The 18,643-nt window shown below is 31.4% G+C and overlaps 1 protein-coding gene across 1 annotated transcript in view; it reads left to right on the top strand.

The window, feature by feature from the left end:
- LOC118186474 (uncharacterized) overlaps nt 1-18,643 on the top strand; it is a 154,214-nt gene that overhangs the window by 121,141 nt on the left and 14,430 nt on the right. The window contains exons 23-25 of the mRNA XM_085812652.1: nt 2,329-2,502; nt 5,857-6,893; nt 16,921-16,961. Of these exons, the coding sequence (XP_085668778.1) occupies nt 2,329-2,502; nt 5,857-6,893; nt 16,921-16,961 (1,252 nt within the window). The remainder of the gene's footprint in view (nt 1-2,328; nt 2,503-5,856; nt 6,894-16,920; nt 16,962-18,643) is intronic.

Genomic DNA, 18,643 nt, shown 5'->3' with positions numbered 1-18,643 from the left:
AATCAGTACAGTATCATGTGTAGTGCTTCATTTATGTTTAGTATATATTTCACCTACTGCATTTATCTCCTGCTAAATAGTTTTCATACAGTATGTTTAACAAATTGTTGAGCCACATGCCTCGGCAACAGCGAGTGAACATTATGGTTTGAGCTTTTTTAAGTTGTAAGTCTTGGTTTATTATTTTATTTATTATTGCTGCAGATGTATTTTAATACTTTGTAATTGTTTTCTGTGCTGGTAGATTTTCTGTATTACTAATGATTTAACTTTAGAAACAGTGCATACCTTTTCTGGATATTCGTATGGAGTCTTTTCTTGTAGAAGTAATGATTTATGGCTTTTTCCCTTCTATGTTTATTCCATACTTAAAAAATTTTTGAAACCATGCATTTCACAATGTTTTTGAAGTACTGAATAGGAATACTTCTGTTGTCTGTTGTTCTGTTCTGTCCAAAAACATAGTCTTCAGTTCACAGTTTACATGCAGCATTTTGAAAGAAGAATAAATTTAAAAGTAGCAGACAGTGTTTCTTATTTCAAATAATAAGATGTTGCCAGAAATTATTTCAAATTTTCTAAGTTCTATATCGAAATTGTTCTAAAAATGTGTAAACAACCTCTGTATTTGTGTATTCCATATTTCATTAAAAATATAAAAACCCATTACTTAAACCAATTATTAGTTATGTACATGTTTTAATGAAAATGTTTCTGCATGCTTTTTAATTGTCCTCTAATCTTTGAATCATAATTATATATTTTTATTGAACAATATAATTTTGAGTTTGTAATTTACCTACATACAGAGTTGCCATGCTACCAGGAAAACCGGAAAAAGTCAGGGAATTCAAAAATTGACAAAAACATTCAGGGAAAAGTCAGGGAATTTAAATATGTGAGTCAAAATCTGGAAAAGTCGGAATTTCATACGGCTATTCCCCCAAAAAAAGCGAGTTTTATGCCGACATTGGAAGCGATCACATTCTTGGCGAATTATGTATCACGTGAGCATCATTCGGCCAGCTGGCATAGAGCCAATTTTCACAGGTCCAATCAAATTGTCTTTTAGAAAAGCAAAGCAAATTTCCAGCAACTTTTGGTTTCCAGTAACCTCGACTATCGAGAAACTCTCGTGCGAATTTGCAGTGCATGTTGAACTAAGGAAAATACGTATTCTCATATAAAATAAAATTGGTTTAATCCTAGAATATGGTACCATGGATGTTAGAATAGCCTCTATGTACCATATACACGGGATTTGTGGATATTATTATGAGCAGTAAACGGGCCATTTTAGTGTTGGCGACAATTTTCAAAATCGTGCCAAGGCCGTAGCCTATACAAGGATTTTACCTCAAAATCTCTTTAACCCCCCCCTTTTTTTTTTTTTTAAATAAATGCCTTTTTGTCATTTTGCAGTAAAATAAAAAATAGTAATCAGTCACCTAGGCTAACCATTTTATGTAACTATATTTGCCAAAATATCGTTGATTGTTTTAATTCAATTTTTAAATAATTATCTTTATTTTAATGTTACTTATGTCATTTAATGTTGCTGCTTCTCTCTGAATTTATTTATTATTTATTAGTAAATAATACTTTCAAATTTCAGGAAATTTTCTCTGGCATAATCCTGAAATTAATTCTAGCAGTATGATGACATACCATCACGAAATTTAATGCACATGTTCTTTGCTTATGTATGCTACTAGATAAATATAAAATACCTGAATTTATTTAAAAATATCATTAAATAGATTTTTCTTTCGCTTAGCTGCAAAATGTCTCCAAAAAAAGACATTTTGTAATCCAGATTGCACAGATTCTAATCTCAATATTCACTGGAGAAAACAGCTTCTATTATAGTTATAATAGTAATGCTTTGGGGATTATATATTATAAGTCATATGTAACTGGCAAATTTTTGTATTTTCAAGTGGTACCATAATTAATTTATCTCTTAGTACAGCCAATGTGCATTACGCGGATGAACTGGAATTTTCTTAAAACACACCTGGAAAACTTGGAAAAGTCAGTGAATTTCATTTGCCTGTTTGAGTGGCAACCCTGTACATATTTTTCAGAAAAATGTTTTAAAAATACATTACTATACTAATAAAAATACTAATACTATTACTATACTAATACATTACTATACTAATACTTGTCATAATAAAAAAATGCAGTTCATTTTAAAACTTACATTTAACATAATCTTATTTAATGCAAATGTAGTACTGCTATTGATTATCTGCTTTAACCATATTTTTATCTTTTCCCATTTGAAATTAATAATTGTTTGTAAATATTTATTTTTTCTTTCAGATACTTATAAACCACCTCTAATACCAGATGTGATTGATTTAATTCCTCAAACAAGTTTATCTTCGAAAAACTATAGTAATATTGACTCAGAAGATGTAAATGCTAACAACAGCACAGAGGTATTTTCTCCCAACGGCAAAAAAATTGTGAACAACCCCAAAATTACAAATAAAGGTAAATTGAATGTAAAAATTGTGAACTTTTGTAATAATTCATTATTTTGAATATGTTCTAGGAAATATTATGCAATGCAAAGTCTGAGACGACACAACACATAGATGCCTTTAAAAGCAAATAGCTGGCACTTGCCATCGTTTCAAAGTTTATAAGCAGCAAATGTTTGCTAAATTTTACAAGTTATGTGAAATCACATCAAATTTCACTTAATATTCAAAACAAGGAGTACACAGTGCAGTGCAAATCAATTAGTAGGCGATGCTTAGATATAAAAGTTAGTGTAACATGATTTGACCTCTTTTTCTTTAAAGATACAAAGAGTGTGAATAAAGTTTTTGTAAAAAAATTCCGAATTGATATAACATAACAGTTTATCTAAATTTTATTAATGTTAATGTGAGGTGTGGTCAATAAAAAAAAGTTAGCAAAGGATGTCCAATATCATGACCCATGGAATCGAGGAAGGGTTGTTTAACCTCAAAATTTTTGAAATCTTTAGTAACCCAGGTTAGATTTTGTAAGGAAGTATACATTAGCTGCTCATTCTCCGTTTTTGTCTCACGTTTGGGAGGGGGGGGGAAAGATTAAAATTTCAACCCGCCTTCTACATGACAGCAAGAAGTTTCAAATTTCTGGGACTGTCTATACTAATGTACATACTAAAAACAATAAAAGACTGTGTAATTCATCAAAATGGGTCAATATAAGGCATTATGGAACAGTATGGCACTACTTAGTTCATTTTCAGTTTTTTATGTTATGTAATGTTGACTTTTCAATGCCATAATCCTCTGAATATGCCTTTGTCCATTTTTTGCAACAGTTCCACTTTCTGCTTGACTGACATAGAAACATTCTTTAGATTTGCAAATCTTGCTTTAGTTCCAGAATTAGAAACTTTTTTTAATATAATCGAAAATTCAAGCTTTAACTTTTATAAGATAACAGTCAGTAATAATAATAGCCTGTGAAAAATGTTAAGCTACATAAAATTGGAAAGGTAAGGATGAGTGTAATTTTCAGGGCAATGATCACCAAAAATTCTTCTATGAGTGTTATGCAATTTGGAATAAATTCATAAAATATTTTCTGTTGCTAATTATGTAACTTTTCTTTTTAATGGTTACTGGTAGATAAAATTCTAATAAAAAAGTTTCTGATATTAAATGAAAATACAAAATATTTTTAACTAAAGTATTTTAAATAAAATAAGTTTTTTTTTTTTTTTTTTTTTTTTTTTTTTTTTTTTTTTTACAATGAAAATGGGACAACTTCAGTGAGAATATGTTTTAAAAAGAATGAAAATTAGATTGTATGTTTTGGATCATGAGAATACTGTAGATGTTAGTTGTGTTTAATGATCAAACAATTTTTTGTTTTGGAAGACATTATCAGTAAATTTTAATGTGAAAATAAAAGAAAACAGTTTGCTTTATCTAACTGAAAAACAGAAATAAATGCTGCAGGAAAATGGGAAGAAAAAAAACTTTTTTACTGTTTTTTTATTAAAAATACATGTTGTGATATAAAATTGTAATTTTTCACCTTTCTCAATATGAAGATTTCTATGTGCAGGTATGAATTATAGAAAATATTATTTTTTCCCAAATATAATATGAAAAATTATAATATTTAGACTACTTTTGTATAAGTTGGGCCTGTCATTGGAGTGGCTGAAAGCAGAAGGCACTGGCAGTTTCTCCCAATTTTTTTCCTTGTGGGCTAAACAGGATTTTTGTCAGTTTTCCTGCATATTACATCAGTGGTCTCGAACTTTTAGCCTACAAATACATTTTAATTATGTATTTTTACAAATATGGTGCTTATAGTTTTAGGGGAATAAAAAAATAGACTGAGCTTATGTATGCAGCTGCTATTTAACCGTTTGAGTCCAGCGAAGCGCTATCGCGCTTCACTTGTCGTATGCCAAAAATACGGCGCAGCGTGATAGCGCTTCTCTTGTTTTGTATTGAGAATGCGAAGACGCTGCTATTGGTTAGTATACTTGGGGGGGGGGGAAATTATTGAAAATTGAAATATTCAATTGGTTTCGCATCAGGAGGAGGGGCATGCTTTGGTCCAGATACTTCAGAAAAAGTATTCGATTTGTTCAAAAAAATTGTATCCACGGCTAAAAACTCATCAATAATATCATCATCAGAGGTACTTGCAGTTACTTCATCATCATCACTAATAACTCGTAATCTCTTCGAACGAATGATGATGTCACTTCCACTATCACTTTCAAGGTCATTACTATACTCTTCATTATCACTTCTCATAATATAGTCACTTTCAAATGAATCAGAACTTGACATGGGTTATTTCATAATTATCAGTATAAAACTTAGTAAAGAAAATGAAAACTATTTCCAATTCCTATAAAACAACTGCTACTGATATCACTAGAAATGCTCTCAATAATCGCGTAAAGTATACTAACCAACATCAGCGTCTTCACATTCTCGATAGAAAACAAGAGAAGCGCTATTGCGCTGCGCCGTATTTTTGGCATACGACAAGTGCGCGCTTCGCCGGACTCAAACGGTTAAGGAAAAATATAATGAATAATTTGGAGCTTTTGTCTTTGTATGCTTGTACATCAAGTTATGTGAGTAAGATAGTATGGGAGAATTTCCCACATTAGTACAGTCAGTAAATTCAGTTAGCCGGCTTCAGCTGGCAAACTAAATTTACTAAATTACTGACAGCTAAAGTTGGGAAACTAAATTTTACTGAGTGTACTAATTAAGGTTTAAAGTAAGGAATTAGATAATTCAACATAATGCAATTATCTGAAATAAATGTTGGTCTAATTTTCACATTTAACTCTCGGTGCATTTGAATTACAAAGGATAATCATAGAAATTTCTCGCAAGTACCAACATTTAAGCTTCAGATAGAAAATTAATGTAAATTTGAATGTCTTCATTGTGCTGTTATTGTGGTTTATGTATGCTTTAATGAATATTCTGTAAGTATAATTTTAAAGTTTTTATTTTATTTATTTTTGTTTTGTTTTATTGTTTTAAAATTTTGTTAAAAAAGTGCTGTGACTTGTCGGATACTTTCAGACTGAGCATTCAGCGTACATGAAATTTGAATTTGAGATTACTCTATTACATGACTACCAGGTTCCCTCAGGAAGTCCTGTCTGTGCTATTTGCCTAAAATGGAGAATCTGCATAGCTCATTTTGGGCAGATATCTCTTGCATGTTTTACCATAATCAATAAATTAAAATTACTGTATTAGTTCAATTTTATACTCTGTTTGCATATAACGTAAAATTAATGTGTTTTGTAATGTTTATTGCCTTTTAAATATGACTAAATGAATCCCACTTTTCTAGGTGTATTGGAGAGTAATGCTTTGAGCTCATTTGAACAAGAAAGAGATGCATGCAAGCCTAATAAAATTACAAATTACTATGCAGCATCTGAACCAGAGAGTAAATTTGCATTTGCAAGAGATTTAAAAAAATCATTTAGTTGCTCTCCTTCTAGTAATAGAACTGCTGAAAAAAAGCATGGGCCTTTTATACCAGAGGAAAAAGAAGAAATTAAAGAAAATATGAATTCCTTTCAAAATAATACTTCTGAGTTATCTACAACAGAAAAACAATCCAACACTCCAGAATTCTTAAATAGTATGGATAATATAGAATCTGGAAAAGCAGGAATATCTCTTTTTCCAGAGGCAGAAGAAAAATGTGCATTGTTTACTGAATTAATTTCCAGTAATGAGACAAATAATGAAAACAACAAAACAATTGATTTAATAGACTCTTTTGAAGATACTGAAGACAAAAGAAACAAAACCAGTATATCTAATATTAATGATTCCAGAAATCTAATGAATAATGCTAATTATGTTACTGATAAGTTTAATGAAGAAAATATGGGGAATTCCAAACTGAGTATTCTTGACTGCAAGGAATCGTGTGAAAATCCTGATGAAGGGGAGAAAGAAAACACTGAGAATGCAAAACTGGACATTCTTGATTATAAGAAATCATTTCAAAATACTGATGAGATCGAGGAAGAAAGTGTTCATTTTCCAACTTGTAACATTAGATCTTTGGAAGAACCTCTCCAAAATTCTCTGACTAATGAGAAAAGCTGTAATAAATCATTATCTTCTGAGACTGAAAAAAATTTCTCATTTTCTAAACCGGACACTCATGAAAGTAAATTTAATGATACTACAAAAGGTAACCATCTTGTGTATAATGAAGATACATCTTTGGAAGTATCTCCAGTTCGCAGTCCACCTGGGAAAGATTCCGAATTAATGTTCTTTAAAACAAGTTCATTCAGTGTGAGAAAATTACAAAATGAAAATGATCGCACAAGATTTTTGAATGAGAGTTTAAGCTTTGATGATGAGGTAAGTCTTAAATGTAATATTTAAATATTCATTTATAATTTTAAAAATGTGCAGTTTCAAGGAGTTTTCTGTGAATTATTCTGTATTATTATTACATAGGAGGGTAAGGTGAAAATTTCTCGGCCTTACATTGGAAGACTATGACTTTCAGTTAAAAAATTATTTTATTTTTTTACATAATCTCCCATGACTTAGAAACACACTTGGTCCAGCATTTGTCCAACATCAATATTCCTTTCCAGAAGTGAGAGTCTGGAAGGTTGAGAAAATATTCATCTACGACCCTCTCAACTTTTTCACCTGGATGCAAAGCACTTCCCAGAAACAAATTTCTTCAAGTTTGGGAAGAGATGGAAGTCTAAGGCTGCCAAATCAAGAGAATAGGGGGGGGGGAACGGCTGAACAAATTGTACCCAAAATCCTGAAGTTTTCCCATTGCCAATGCACCCGTGTGCACAGGTGCATTGTCCTGGTAAAAGACGATTGTTTCTTCTTCAAGCAAGGCCTCTTCTCGCGAATTTTGGCATCAGCTGGTCAAGAAGGTTGCAGTAATATTCACCTGTAATTATTTCCCCTTTTGCAAGGTAATTAATTAACAGGATCCCTTTCGCGTCCCAAAACACTCTGACCATGAAGTTTCTGGCAGATGCAGTCGCTTTCTTTGGCACTGAACCACCGGCTTCCACCCATTGCTTGGAATGCTATTTTGTTTCTTGCCTGTAGTGTGAACCCATGTCTCATTCATGGTGACATATCACCGTACAAAATCAGTAGGATCCCTGTACATATCCAAAGATTTCTCTGAAAGTCATTTGCTTTTGATCGGCAAATGCGGCACCTATCTTGCACAGAGCTTTCACATCCCTAATTCTTTATGCAAGATGTTTTGCATCCTTTCTTCCGATATCCCCACAGCTTCAGCTATCTCGCAGACACCCTTCACTTGCCCATCGTCCATCACAATATCATGCACATTTTCGATGGTTTCCGGTGTGGTTGCGGTTTTTGGCCGTTCTTCACGTGGGTCATCTTCGAGGGATGTGCTACCACTTTTAAATTCAGCTGCCCACTTTTTAACGGTTGACATGGAAGGAGCAGAGTCCTCGTAAACTTTGATCAACTTCAGATGAATTTCCTTAGGGCTTAATCTATCCAAAATGAATAATTTTATGACCGCACGATATTCAAGTTGATCCATTTTAATGACGTCATACAAACCTGTTTTTGAAGTGCAAGACGTTTACTTCAAAAATTTGTGTAAACAAGCTACGTGAGAGAACAAGTTGAAACTTGTGATACGAACTAATGATACCTGCACCTGTGTTGTATTTTATATGTGTTGGGTGCGTGCTCAGTGATGATTACAAGATGTACACAAACATCTTTTATTCTACATTGCTCATCTACTAATCTATATTACAGTTATGATTAAAGATAATAATAGATACAGTTACAGTTACATAACATCTCCCTTTTTTATAAAAAATAATAATAGTAGTAAAATTAAACATATTCTTTTAAATAATAAGGTTTCTTAACAGTCCTACCAGATCGAGTGACGTAGTTATGTCCATTTGAAATATTTGATGATACTATACCTCTTTCACTATTTGGTGACACAACACTTCTGTTAGATTTTGAAGGACTTACAGGCACATCTAAATTTGTAGTGCTCCTACTATTTTCATGTATCTCGGGTTCATCTATAACTTCGTTCTCATAGTTGTTTTGTATTGCAAACTCTTCCTGATTATTTCCTTTAAGAAGGTCTCTTCTGTTCCTTTCTACAATTCTTCCATCTGTTCTTATGATCCTATATGAACGTGGTCTTTCTGCTTCTTCTATAATTTTCCCTCTTTCATTTAGTTTTTTCCCTTTCTCTTTTATGTAAACATGATCTCCTGTTTTCAGTGGTTTTAATGGTCTTGCATTCCTATCATAATAACTTTTTTGTAAGGTTTGTCTCTTCAGTAAATGTTGTTTATGGTCTTCATATCGTTTAGCTTGGACAAAATTCTCTTTTATAGGCATCAATCCATTTACTTTTCTTCCAAACATCAATTCTGAAGGTGACTTAATTTCATCTGAAATAGGAGAGTTACGATATTCTAGTAAAACTAAATATGGATCCTTGTTGTCAACTACAGCTTTTTCTAACATTCGCTTGACAGTTTGAATATGTCTTTCAACCATTCCATTGGACTGTGGGTATTTTGGACTTGAAGTTCTGGTTTCAAAATTCCATCTTCTTGCAAAATCTTTATATTTCCTGCAATTATATTGTGGACCATTATCCGAATATACTATTTTCTGAATACCATGTCTTGCAAAAATTGATTTCAATTGCTTTATCACTGCTACACTTGACAAATCTTCCAAATGTCCAATTTCAACATATTTGCTAAAATAATCTATAACTATTAGATAATCCCTTCCTTGAAAGTAAAAGAGGTCTGTTCCCAATACTTCCCATGGACCATTAGGTATTTCTTTAGATATCATTGGTTCTTTAGTATTAACCTTTTGTAAACTTAAACATGTTTGACAATTCAGTACCAAATCTTCAATTACTTTGTCAACATCCTTCTTATCTTCTTCATTTAAATTAAAAGTATTAAATTTTTCAAGTGCTTCAATTTCTTTGGACATTCCTGGCCAATATAATATTTCTCTTGCTTTGATCTTGCATTTTACTACTCCTAAATGACCATAATGAATTCTGCTTAACATATCTTTTTGTAAACTTCTTGGTACAACAACACAGGAATTTTTAAATATTAATCCATTCGCTTCTGATAGTTCTTCTCTGAAGTTAAAATATGGTTTTGCCAGTTCTGGAACCATACATTTTTCATCTGGCCATCCAGTTTTAATTAATTTTCTTAAAACTTGTAGTTCTTCATCTTTTTCTGTTTCCAGTTGAAAAACTTCCATTTTACCATTAGACATTGGTATACATTCTACAACTAATCCAACATGAGCTTCTATTTCTCCTTCAAAGAAATCAGACCCTTTATCAGTGAATGATCTTGATAATGCATCCGCTATAAAAAGTTCTTTTCCTGGTTTATATTTTACCTCAAACTGATATGGCTGTAATCTTATACGCATTCTTTGTAGTCTTACAGGGCATTTATTTAATGGCTTTTTAAAAATTGATTCCAGTGGTTTATGATCACTTTCCACAGTAATATTTTTTCCAAATATATATTGGTGAAATTTCTCACATGCAAATACAATAGCTAAAGTTTCCTTTTCAATTTGAGCATAATTCTTCTGTGTATCTGTTAATGCCTTAGATGCATATGCCACTGGTAAATTATTCTGCAGTAAGACTGCTCCTAGTCCTTCTTGAGATGCATCTACTGATAAAACTACTGGCATGTTTATATCATAATACTGTAAAACTGGTTTATTTACCAAGACATCTTTTAGTTTTCTAAATGCTTTTTCATGTGTTGCATTCCAGTTCCAGATAACTTGTTTTTTCAACAAATCTCTTAAACATGATGTCAATTCTGATACATTAGGTATAAATCTAGAAACATATGTAATCATTCCTAGGAAAGTTTCTAATTCTTTCACATTTTTTGGTGGTTTTATATCTAGAATAGCCTTAATTTTGTCTTCATCTGGTTTTAAACCATCTTTAGAAAATATATGTCCCATATATTTCACTTCATTCAGCCCAAATTTACATTTATTTAAATTAAATTTAACATTCTTTTCTCTTAAATTTGTTTAAATTTAGGCAATGGTAGCACATTACACTGAGCTCCAGTATCCAACTTAACAAATAAATATTTAGATATGTTTACTTTTAGTTTTTCAAACCATTCTGTTTTATTTTTAGAAAATGGATTTGTATCTTCTACTGACCCTAAAATATATTCATTACCATTATTATGTAAATCATGCTCTAAATTATTCTGTACAACATTAACATTTTTAAAAGTGCACATTTTAGAAAAGTGATTTTTCTTTTTACAGTACAAGCAAATCTTATTATAAGCAGGACAGTTGTATAACTTATGAAAAGTTCCACATTTTCTACATGGTTTTGGATTATTGTACTTATTTCCTTGATAGTTTGAAGAAGATTTAGTACTTTGTTGCTTTTGTTTTACATGATAGTCTTTCTTACAAGGCTGACTTTTTTCCTCTGAAGGTCGAAATTTATTACGTTTGATAGCTTCTATTTTATGTTCTTCAGTTAAAGTTTTCAGCTGAAGTTCTGCTAATTCAGAAGTTTTACACATTTTAATACATTTCTCCAATGTTAACTGATCTTCCCTTAATAATCTATCTTTGAGATTTTTATTTAGAATTCCACTTACTATTCTATCCCTTATTAAACTATCTTTTAATTCTGAAAATTCACAGTTGCTACTTAATTTCTTTAAATTGGTTAAGAAATCATCAAACGATTCACCTACATGTTGCATTCGACAGAAAAATATATGTCTATCAACACTTTCGTTAGCTTTCCGTATGCAAAAATTTTCGAAAGCTTCAATTACTTTGTCAACATCCTTCTTATCTTCCTCACTTAATTAAAAGTATTAAATTTTTCAAGTGCTTTTTCACCAATTATATGCAATAAAATAGCTACTTTAATTTCAGGTGATTTAGTAATACCACCAGACGCTAACATATAAATTTGGAATTTTTGTTTCCATTTCTTCCAATTTTCGCTTAAATTTCCTTCGAAACTTAGATTACTTGTTGGCTTTAATCCATCCATATTTAATTTAGGACTTTAAATAGTTTATATATACGTATTTTTAGCCACTTCCAATAAAAATAAACAACTCACTTACCAGCGATATAAGTCTCGATTTCACAGTAAACAACTTCCCATGATGTTTTTGTTTAGAACATCTTTACCGAGGCTGCATGGTTCTTCAAAAAAGATTTTCTTTTTTAATCAACGACCGGCTGCGCCATGTGTTGTATTTTATATGTGTTGGGTGAGTGCTGAGAGATGATTACAAGATGTACACAAACATCTTTTATTCTACATTGCTCATCTACTATTCTATATTACAGTTATGATTAAAGATAATAATAGATACAGTTACAGTTACATATATAACAGCACCCAGGCAGGAAAATAAATTTTGCTGTTTGGAGTGCATCTCTGGGTCAGACCAAAAACTTTTTATCTTACACTCGTAGAAGTTGGAATCAATTTTTAAAGCTTATTATTAAAATTAAATTTTCATCAAATCTCTTATTTTTTCAACATGCCTCTGAATCTGGTAAATCACCCAATCTTCTGATTTTTAATTTTGAACCCGTTACTATTTTGCAATAATGAACATAATATCATCATTTCATCCATCATATTATAGAATGAACTTGAACTACGAATATGGCCTCAAATGGCATTAGGCAAAGTTGAGCCATAAAGTTGGTTTCTTGTCAAAAATCTACTCTAGATAAATGCTCAAGCTGAAGGGAAGCGAGTAATTTATTTTGTTTTTTGTTGTATTCGTCTGCATGTGTCATAGGATTATAATTTAGGAATTAGTTATGAGTTAAATTAAGTTAAGTTTCTTATTTTAAATTAGTTATTAATTTTATTTTCATCATGTTAAAATGTACTTTGATAATTAAAAGCATTGTCGTGCAAACACAAAATTTTGGATGTCAACTTTCTTCAGTGCTTGTTTTGAACTGCTCTCCTAAGGTTGCACAATGTGTGACAGTACCACTCAGAGTTTATTATGGCACAATGTTCGAGAAAATCAATCAGAAGCACACCTTGCCTATCCCAAAACACAGTCTCCATAATCTTCTTTGGTGACAAGGTTTGCAAACATTTTCTTGTTCTTTTGAGGGAACTTGTGTGCTCGCACTGCATGGACTGTAAATTTGTCTCACAATTCACGTGTCTCACCCACGTCTCATCACCAGTTATGATTCATTTCAGTAATGAATCACCATGTCTGTCGTAGGCCTGCAGAAATTTCAAAGCTGCCCCCCCCCATTTGCTAACCTTTATGGTGGTCTGTAAGCAATTTTGGCACCCATCTTGCACAAAATTTGCGGCAGCCTAACTTTTATGTGACAATTTCAAACAACAAAGTCCTTGAAACTTGTGGAAAACTAAGCGAAAGCTTCGCTATTGTGAAACGGCGGTTTTCATGAATCTTTTCATCAACTTTAGCGATCAGTTTGTCACTCACAATGCTAGGGCATCCACTCTTCTCTTCATCGTGAACGTTAGTTCGACCATTTTTAAGCTGAATGCATCATTTCCGGTTTGAACTTTCATTCATTACGTTGTTTTCGTACACTTCACACACTTGCCGATAAATTTCCATAGGTTTCCTATTACAAAAGTATTTTAAATGATGCAAATATTTGTGTTTTAGCATTTTTTTAATTAAATTTTTTTTTGGGTAAAAATCATGAAATCTAATTTTTTGCCAATAAAAACTGTATCACAGAGTGCACCTCACAACTGGCAGGATTTTTAATTTCAGCGCACATTTTAAATTTGAGCATCGAAAAAACAGGCAGTGTGGAAATGTTCCTGTTGTGGTGGCTGGACACTGAGGGAGATGCCGAGCTCGCAGACACTAAAATAACTAACACTGCCTAGCGACGTCAGACAGAAATGTTTATTTTCTGAATAGTCCTCGTATTTTAATTTAACATTATGAAGAGTATAGATGGAAACTGTGAATGCAGGTAGCAGTAGATTCTGCACAAAGAATGCTGTGAGTGCTTGTGTGCAGACATTCTCGCATGCGTAGAATTTTGAATGGTATCCACAAATGGACCTTATGTAAGTCTACATTTGACATGATTGAAAACTTCTGATCTATTCATTAATTGAGTATTATTTTATATTTTTCACACCCACCAGTAGATCATACTATGACCAGTATTGGGAAAAACAACCAATGACCAAATATTCCTGTACTGTACAAAACTATGGCAACATAGATAAGCTACTTTTTAAGTCAGCCAGTTGACTAGCACTATTATAGCACTAAAAGAAAAAGTGAAAAAGCCCAAAAAGTGCAGATTTATAGTTTTGCCATCATGTCGATGAGATGTTCAGATTAAGATTTTGAATAGGCAGAATTTTTAATTAATTAATAATATAATGAAGCTATTTGTTTAAATAGATAATGTTGAAAGAAAAATTAATATACATTTCATTTATACATAGGGTAAAGAGCAATATCCATGAAATCAAATTTTCTATTGAAATAGGAACAACAAATTGTACTTGGCCTGCTTGTTGCAGAATCCCACATCTAGTGGGGTGCAACGTACTTTATGCTCAGACAGACTTGTAATTAATGCTGCATTGATTCAGCTGTCAGTAAAATCACAGGCAGTTGTCTATTTGCCTTCATGAAGCAAAATAGTCTCTGATGCTGACATTTGTATATCAGGCATCCAATGCCTTGGCATCTGCTGCTGGTTTCAGTGTCCCTCCACTTCTCACAAGTTCTAAAAAGGCAGCTTGCTGACACATGATAAGCAGCAAGTCAACGAGCGGTAAAATCACTGAACACTGGTACTTCAGTCCAAGGTTCGATTCTCACGAATGGGCTGCCTGCATGAGCGTTTCCATTGTATTCCCCATATGTAACATGTATACGAGCCAGTTTCCTTTAGAAAGTCCTCCACAAAGGCATCCATCTCCTTTGCCGTAATAACGTAAACCAAACCAAACTCATTTTATGTTAGGGTTTGGATGAATTCAAATGGAAAATACAAATACAAAATCCTGGAATAGAATTTTTACTAAATTGGAAATATAACAGGGTTCGTAGCGGTCCTTACAAGTGCTTATAAGTCCTTATATTTGAAAATAAAATATAAAGGCCCTTATAGGTGCTTACTTTTTCTTTAAAGCCGTTATTTTTTTGTTTTTAGTGCTTATTTTTTGCTTTTAGTGCTTTTTTTAATGAACGTGCATTTTCCCCCTGTACCAAAGGCAAAACTAAATAAACAACTTTTCTTCCTTATATGGAACGTCAGATGGTGAATCATACTCCCAGAAATAAGCTTTTCCCCCTTTCTCTGCATTAACGTAACCTATGGTGCACGCGATAGTACAGACAGGTACACATCGTTCTATTGGTCAAAGAATTGCGAAAACCGTAGAAAATTCCGGTACATTCGATATTCTTTTCCTCCCACCCAAATACTACACACATTTGAATTTCTATCAAGATTTTAATAATTTGGATTCTCGTTCCGCGTGGTTAGTTCATATTCATGTTTATTATGATCGTTGTGCTTATCTTATGAGGATATGTATGAATATTTATAATAATATAGTTGCAGTAGCTGCTGAAGTGTAGATAAACTTCCAAAAATGGGTGTATTTTTACACAGATTAGCTTTCTAAGGAATGTGTTGGAATGGCTTAAATAAAGGAAAGTAATTGAATAGTCAAAATAATTTCCCCCCTTTTTTAATTGCCAATACATTATACAGTACGAAGGTTGGTAAGTTCTATCCTTTTTCCGCAAAATCTCTAATATTGAAGCAGCGGACTTTTTTTTTTTTTTTTTTTGTCACTGCCCAATCTGGATTGAATAGGACTAAAAGTTTTGCGGTCTACCCAATCCAGGCGAAGAAGATTCTATTCCGGAAATTTAACATAGTCTGTTCAAAATTAGAATCAGAAACCCCCCAGTTGAGTCTCTTTCTTTTCCTTTATTTAGTTCTTATTTTTCAAATACCAGCAGCTGTTGATTCCGATTGCGTAATATCACGGATGGAAGAATGCACGTATTGCGCAATAATGTTTGCGGTATTTTGCAGAGATAATTAATTTTGATGTTCAGTCTGAGATTTATTTATGAACACTTAAAAGAGTTTGACTGTGCTTTCTAAGCAGAATATTTCTCAGTTCCGTTGGTCTATTTTTATATGATGAACATATCGAAATGTCAAAATCATTTATTTAGCCGAGTAATCTAAAGAACGGCCAAAATCTCACCGCCTCCTCTTTTTCCAGTTACGCTCGACTGTACGGAATATTTGGCAATTTCCAAGTATGCGGGTTAGTTAAGCTTTTACTGTTAAAAGATGACTGCATGAAGCAATTTTCCGTCTCCTGATCTCAGAAATGTTCCTTTTTTTTTTTTTTACTTAAATTACTTTGCTTGGAATATATGTTAAGGGAAAACTGTTATGCAATGAAAATTTAGAAAATGTTCAGAATTTTGATTTAAGTTAAATTATTTAAATATTAATATGAGTGGAAGAATAAATTATATTTATTATTAGGTGCCAAGTGAATACAATAAATATGTCTTATTATTTATTTTCTCTATTTTGAGCTGAAATTTCATCATTAAATCTTGTAATATAGTTTAGTTCTGCATAGTTTTTTTTCCTCTCATTGTAAACTAGTTCTGTAAATTGAACTGTCATTTAAAATTTAAAAAAAAAAAAAAAAAAAAAAAAAAAAAAAAAAAGTTAATTGTTTTCCATGGTTGAGGTATGCTCATTCTCTCAATAAATATTGTATTGCTCATATTTTAAATTGCAAGTCTAATTTTTCTTTTAAGGTTATGCTGTTGTGTATAATGTAATTAGACAGGTGCTTATTTTTCTTTCTTAAAATGTGCTTAAAAAGTGCTTATAGGTGCTTATTTTTTTAATTAAAATGTGGCTATGAACCCTGTATAATCACAGTCATTAAATTTAGATTAATTGGAAATTTTTACTAAATTGGAAATATAATCACTGTCATTAAATTCAGACTGCTAGTGAACTTTTCTGAGATGAGAAAATAAGTTATTTTTAGAAATTTTTTTTGTCAGAATCAAGGCAGATTACTTTTGCGGACTTATTGCATGTATCCCCCACGAAATTGAACTTTGTCTGCTTTTGGCAGTTAATGAAGTAAAAAAAAAAAAAAAAAAAAAAAAAAAAAATCATGTAATGCAATAAACCAGTTTATTTTTTGAGATAATTTATCTCCTTTAAGTTTCAAATTCAGTTAATGTGAATATTGGTATAATTCATATTTCTTTCTTTTCAGCTTAATTATTCTCCATTGAAAGGCAGAAAATCCTGTGCCAGGTAATTTTTTAATATTTATTTAATGCATATCTTAATATATAAATAAAGCAGTGAAAAGTTCGGATGATTCAGATTATTAAGCTTTCTTTCAAGGTCATGCAAAGTAAATTTAAACTTGCTTACGTTTATTAATATTTACACATTTTTGATTTTTTTCATTCAGCAAAATAATGCTGAAGTAACACAATACAAAATGTACACTTAAGGTGCTATTAATTCACGTTAGATGAATGTGCCATTTAGAAAACCAATAGAAAACAACTATTGTCTGGATATACTATGTTCACAAAAAGTTCTCACCCAGCTTTTATTTTCGCAATTGTTGATCATAAGCATATTTCCTATTACAAAAGTATTTTAAATGATGCAAATATTTGTGTTTTAGCATTTTTTAATTAAATTTTTTTGGGGTAAAAATTATGAAATCTAATTTTTTATATATTCCTCCATCCCTATACTTATAGTTAGGTAAATTTTACACTCATTATAAAAAATAAAATGGGGGGAGTGACTCCCATATGGCAAAAATTGACAAAGTTATTTAATTTCAAAACTGGAAATCAAAATCAGGCAATACAAAAACTGATTGGTGAAATATTTGTGTTTGTATAAATATCAGTCTGAAAATAAAATATCAGTCTGAAAAAATGCTTCTGATGTTAATAATTTAAATGATGAGAATTATTATCATGAAAATATGCTATGTAGATTATTGTAAAAAATGCTAATATATATATATATATATATATATTTTGGAAAGGTATTCTTACAGAATTTGTGTTTTACAAAACACTGATGGGCTTCTGTCAGATATCCAATTTGTAGCATTTTTTTCAAAAATTAAAATTAATTCTAATTTAATGAATTTTTCAGTAATTGTTAAGTTATGATCTTTAAGTAATAAAAATGCATGAGAATATCAGTAAAATATTTTTAGAGGTTAAAAACTTAAATACTTATATAAAAATATTTTTGGCATACCATGTGCAGGGTTGCCGACTCTCCTGATTTAGGCGGAAAACCCCAGATTTCCAGCCATATTTGCACCAACCCAATTTCCAACATACTTCTTCTGACTTTCGCTTATTGTTAAAATTTCTAATGATTTTTAGATAGCTGAGCTTAATACTTTGTTATTTACACCCAAAAAAAGTTTTTTTTTTTCCTTTTAAACATTTTAACCAAAACAAAAATATCTTGCAATTCACAAAACATTATTATTTTTTATTAACATCTGAAAATCTCATTCACATTCAGAAAACCTATGTGATTTAGCAAATGTGCAAACAAATAAATGCAACAAAAATGCACAGAAACGAATAGAGCAAAAGAAAAGATATTAGTTCCTTGTTCCTATAAAAGCTAAGTAATAAAATTTCGAATGATTTAATCTATTACCAGACACTGAGAGCATAGCTTATTGGAAATAATCCCACATTCAGTGTTAGATCGTTGTGCAACTTAGTGTAAGAAAGAAATTACTCTCAATCTATTTTGAGAAAAGCTGTTATCAACTATTAAAAAATTCTGATGTGTACACCACATGACTTCCTTGTATGGAATATTAAATTATACACATTTTTTTCTTGAATTTCATTTAAATTGATTGGATTGAATAAAATCTACTTCGTCGACAGCGCATAAACCACAACAGAATAAATGCACTCTTTGAAATTCACTAT

The sequence above is a fragment of the Stegodyphus dumicola genome, chromosome 3 (assembly GCF_044657685.1).
Source record: "Stegodyphus dumicola isolate Sdum_Otavi_A_Nest chromosome 3, ASM4465768v1".
Lineage (NCBI taxonomy): Eukaryota > Metazoa > Arthropoda > Arachnida > Araneae > Eresidae > Stegodyphus > Stegodyphus dumicola.
Note: the sequence above shows the minus strand (reverse complement) of the source record. Positions and strands in the feature narration are given on the sequence as shown.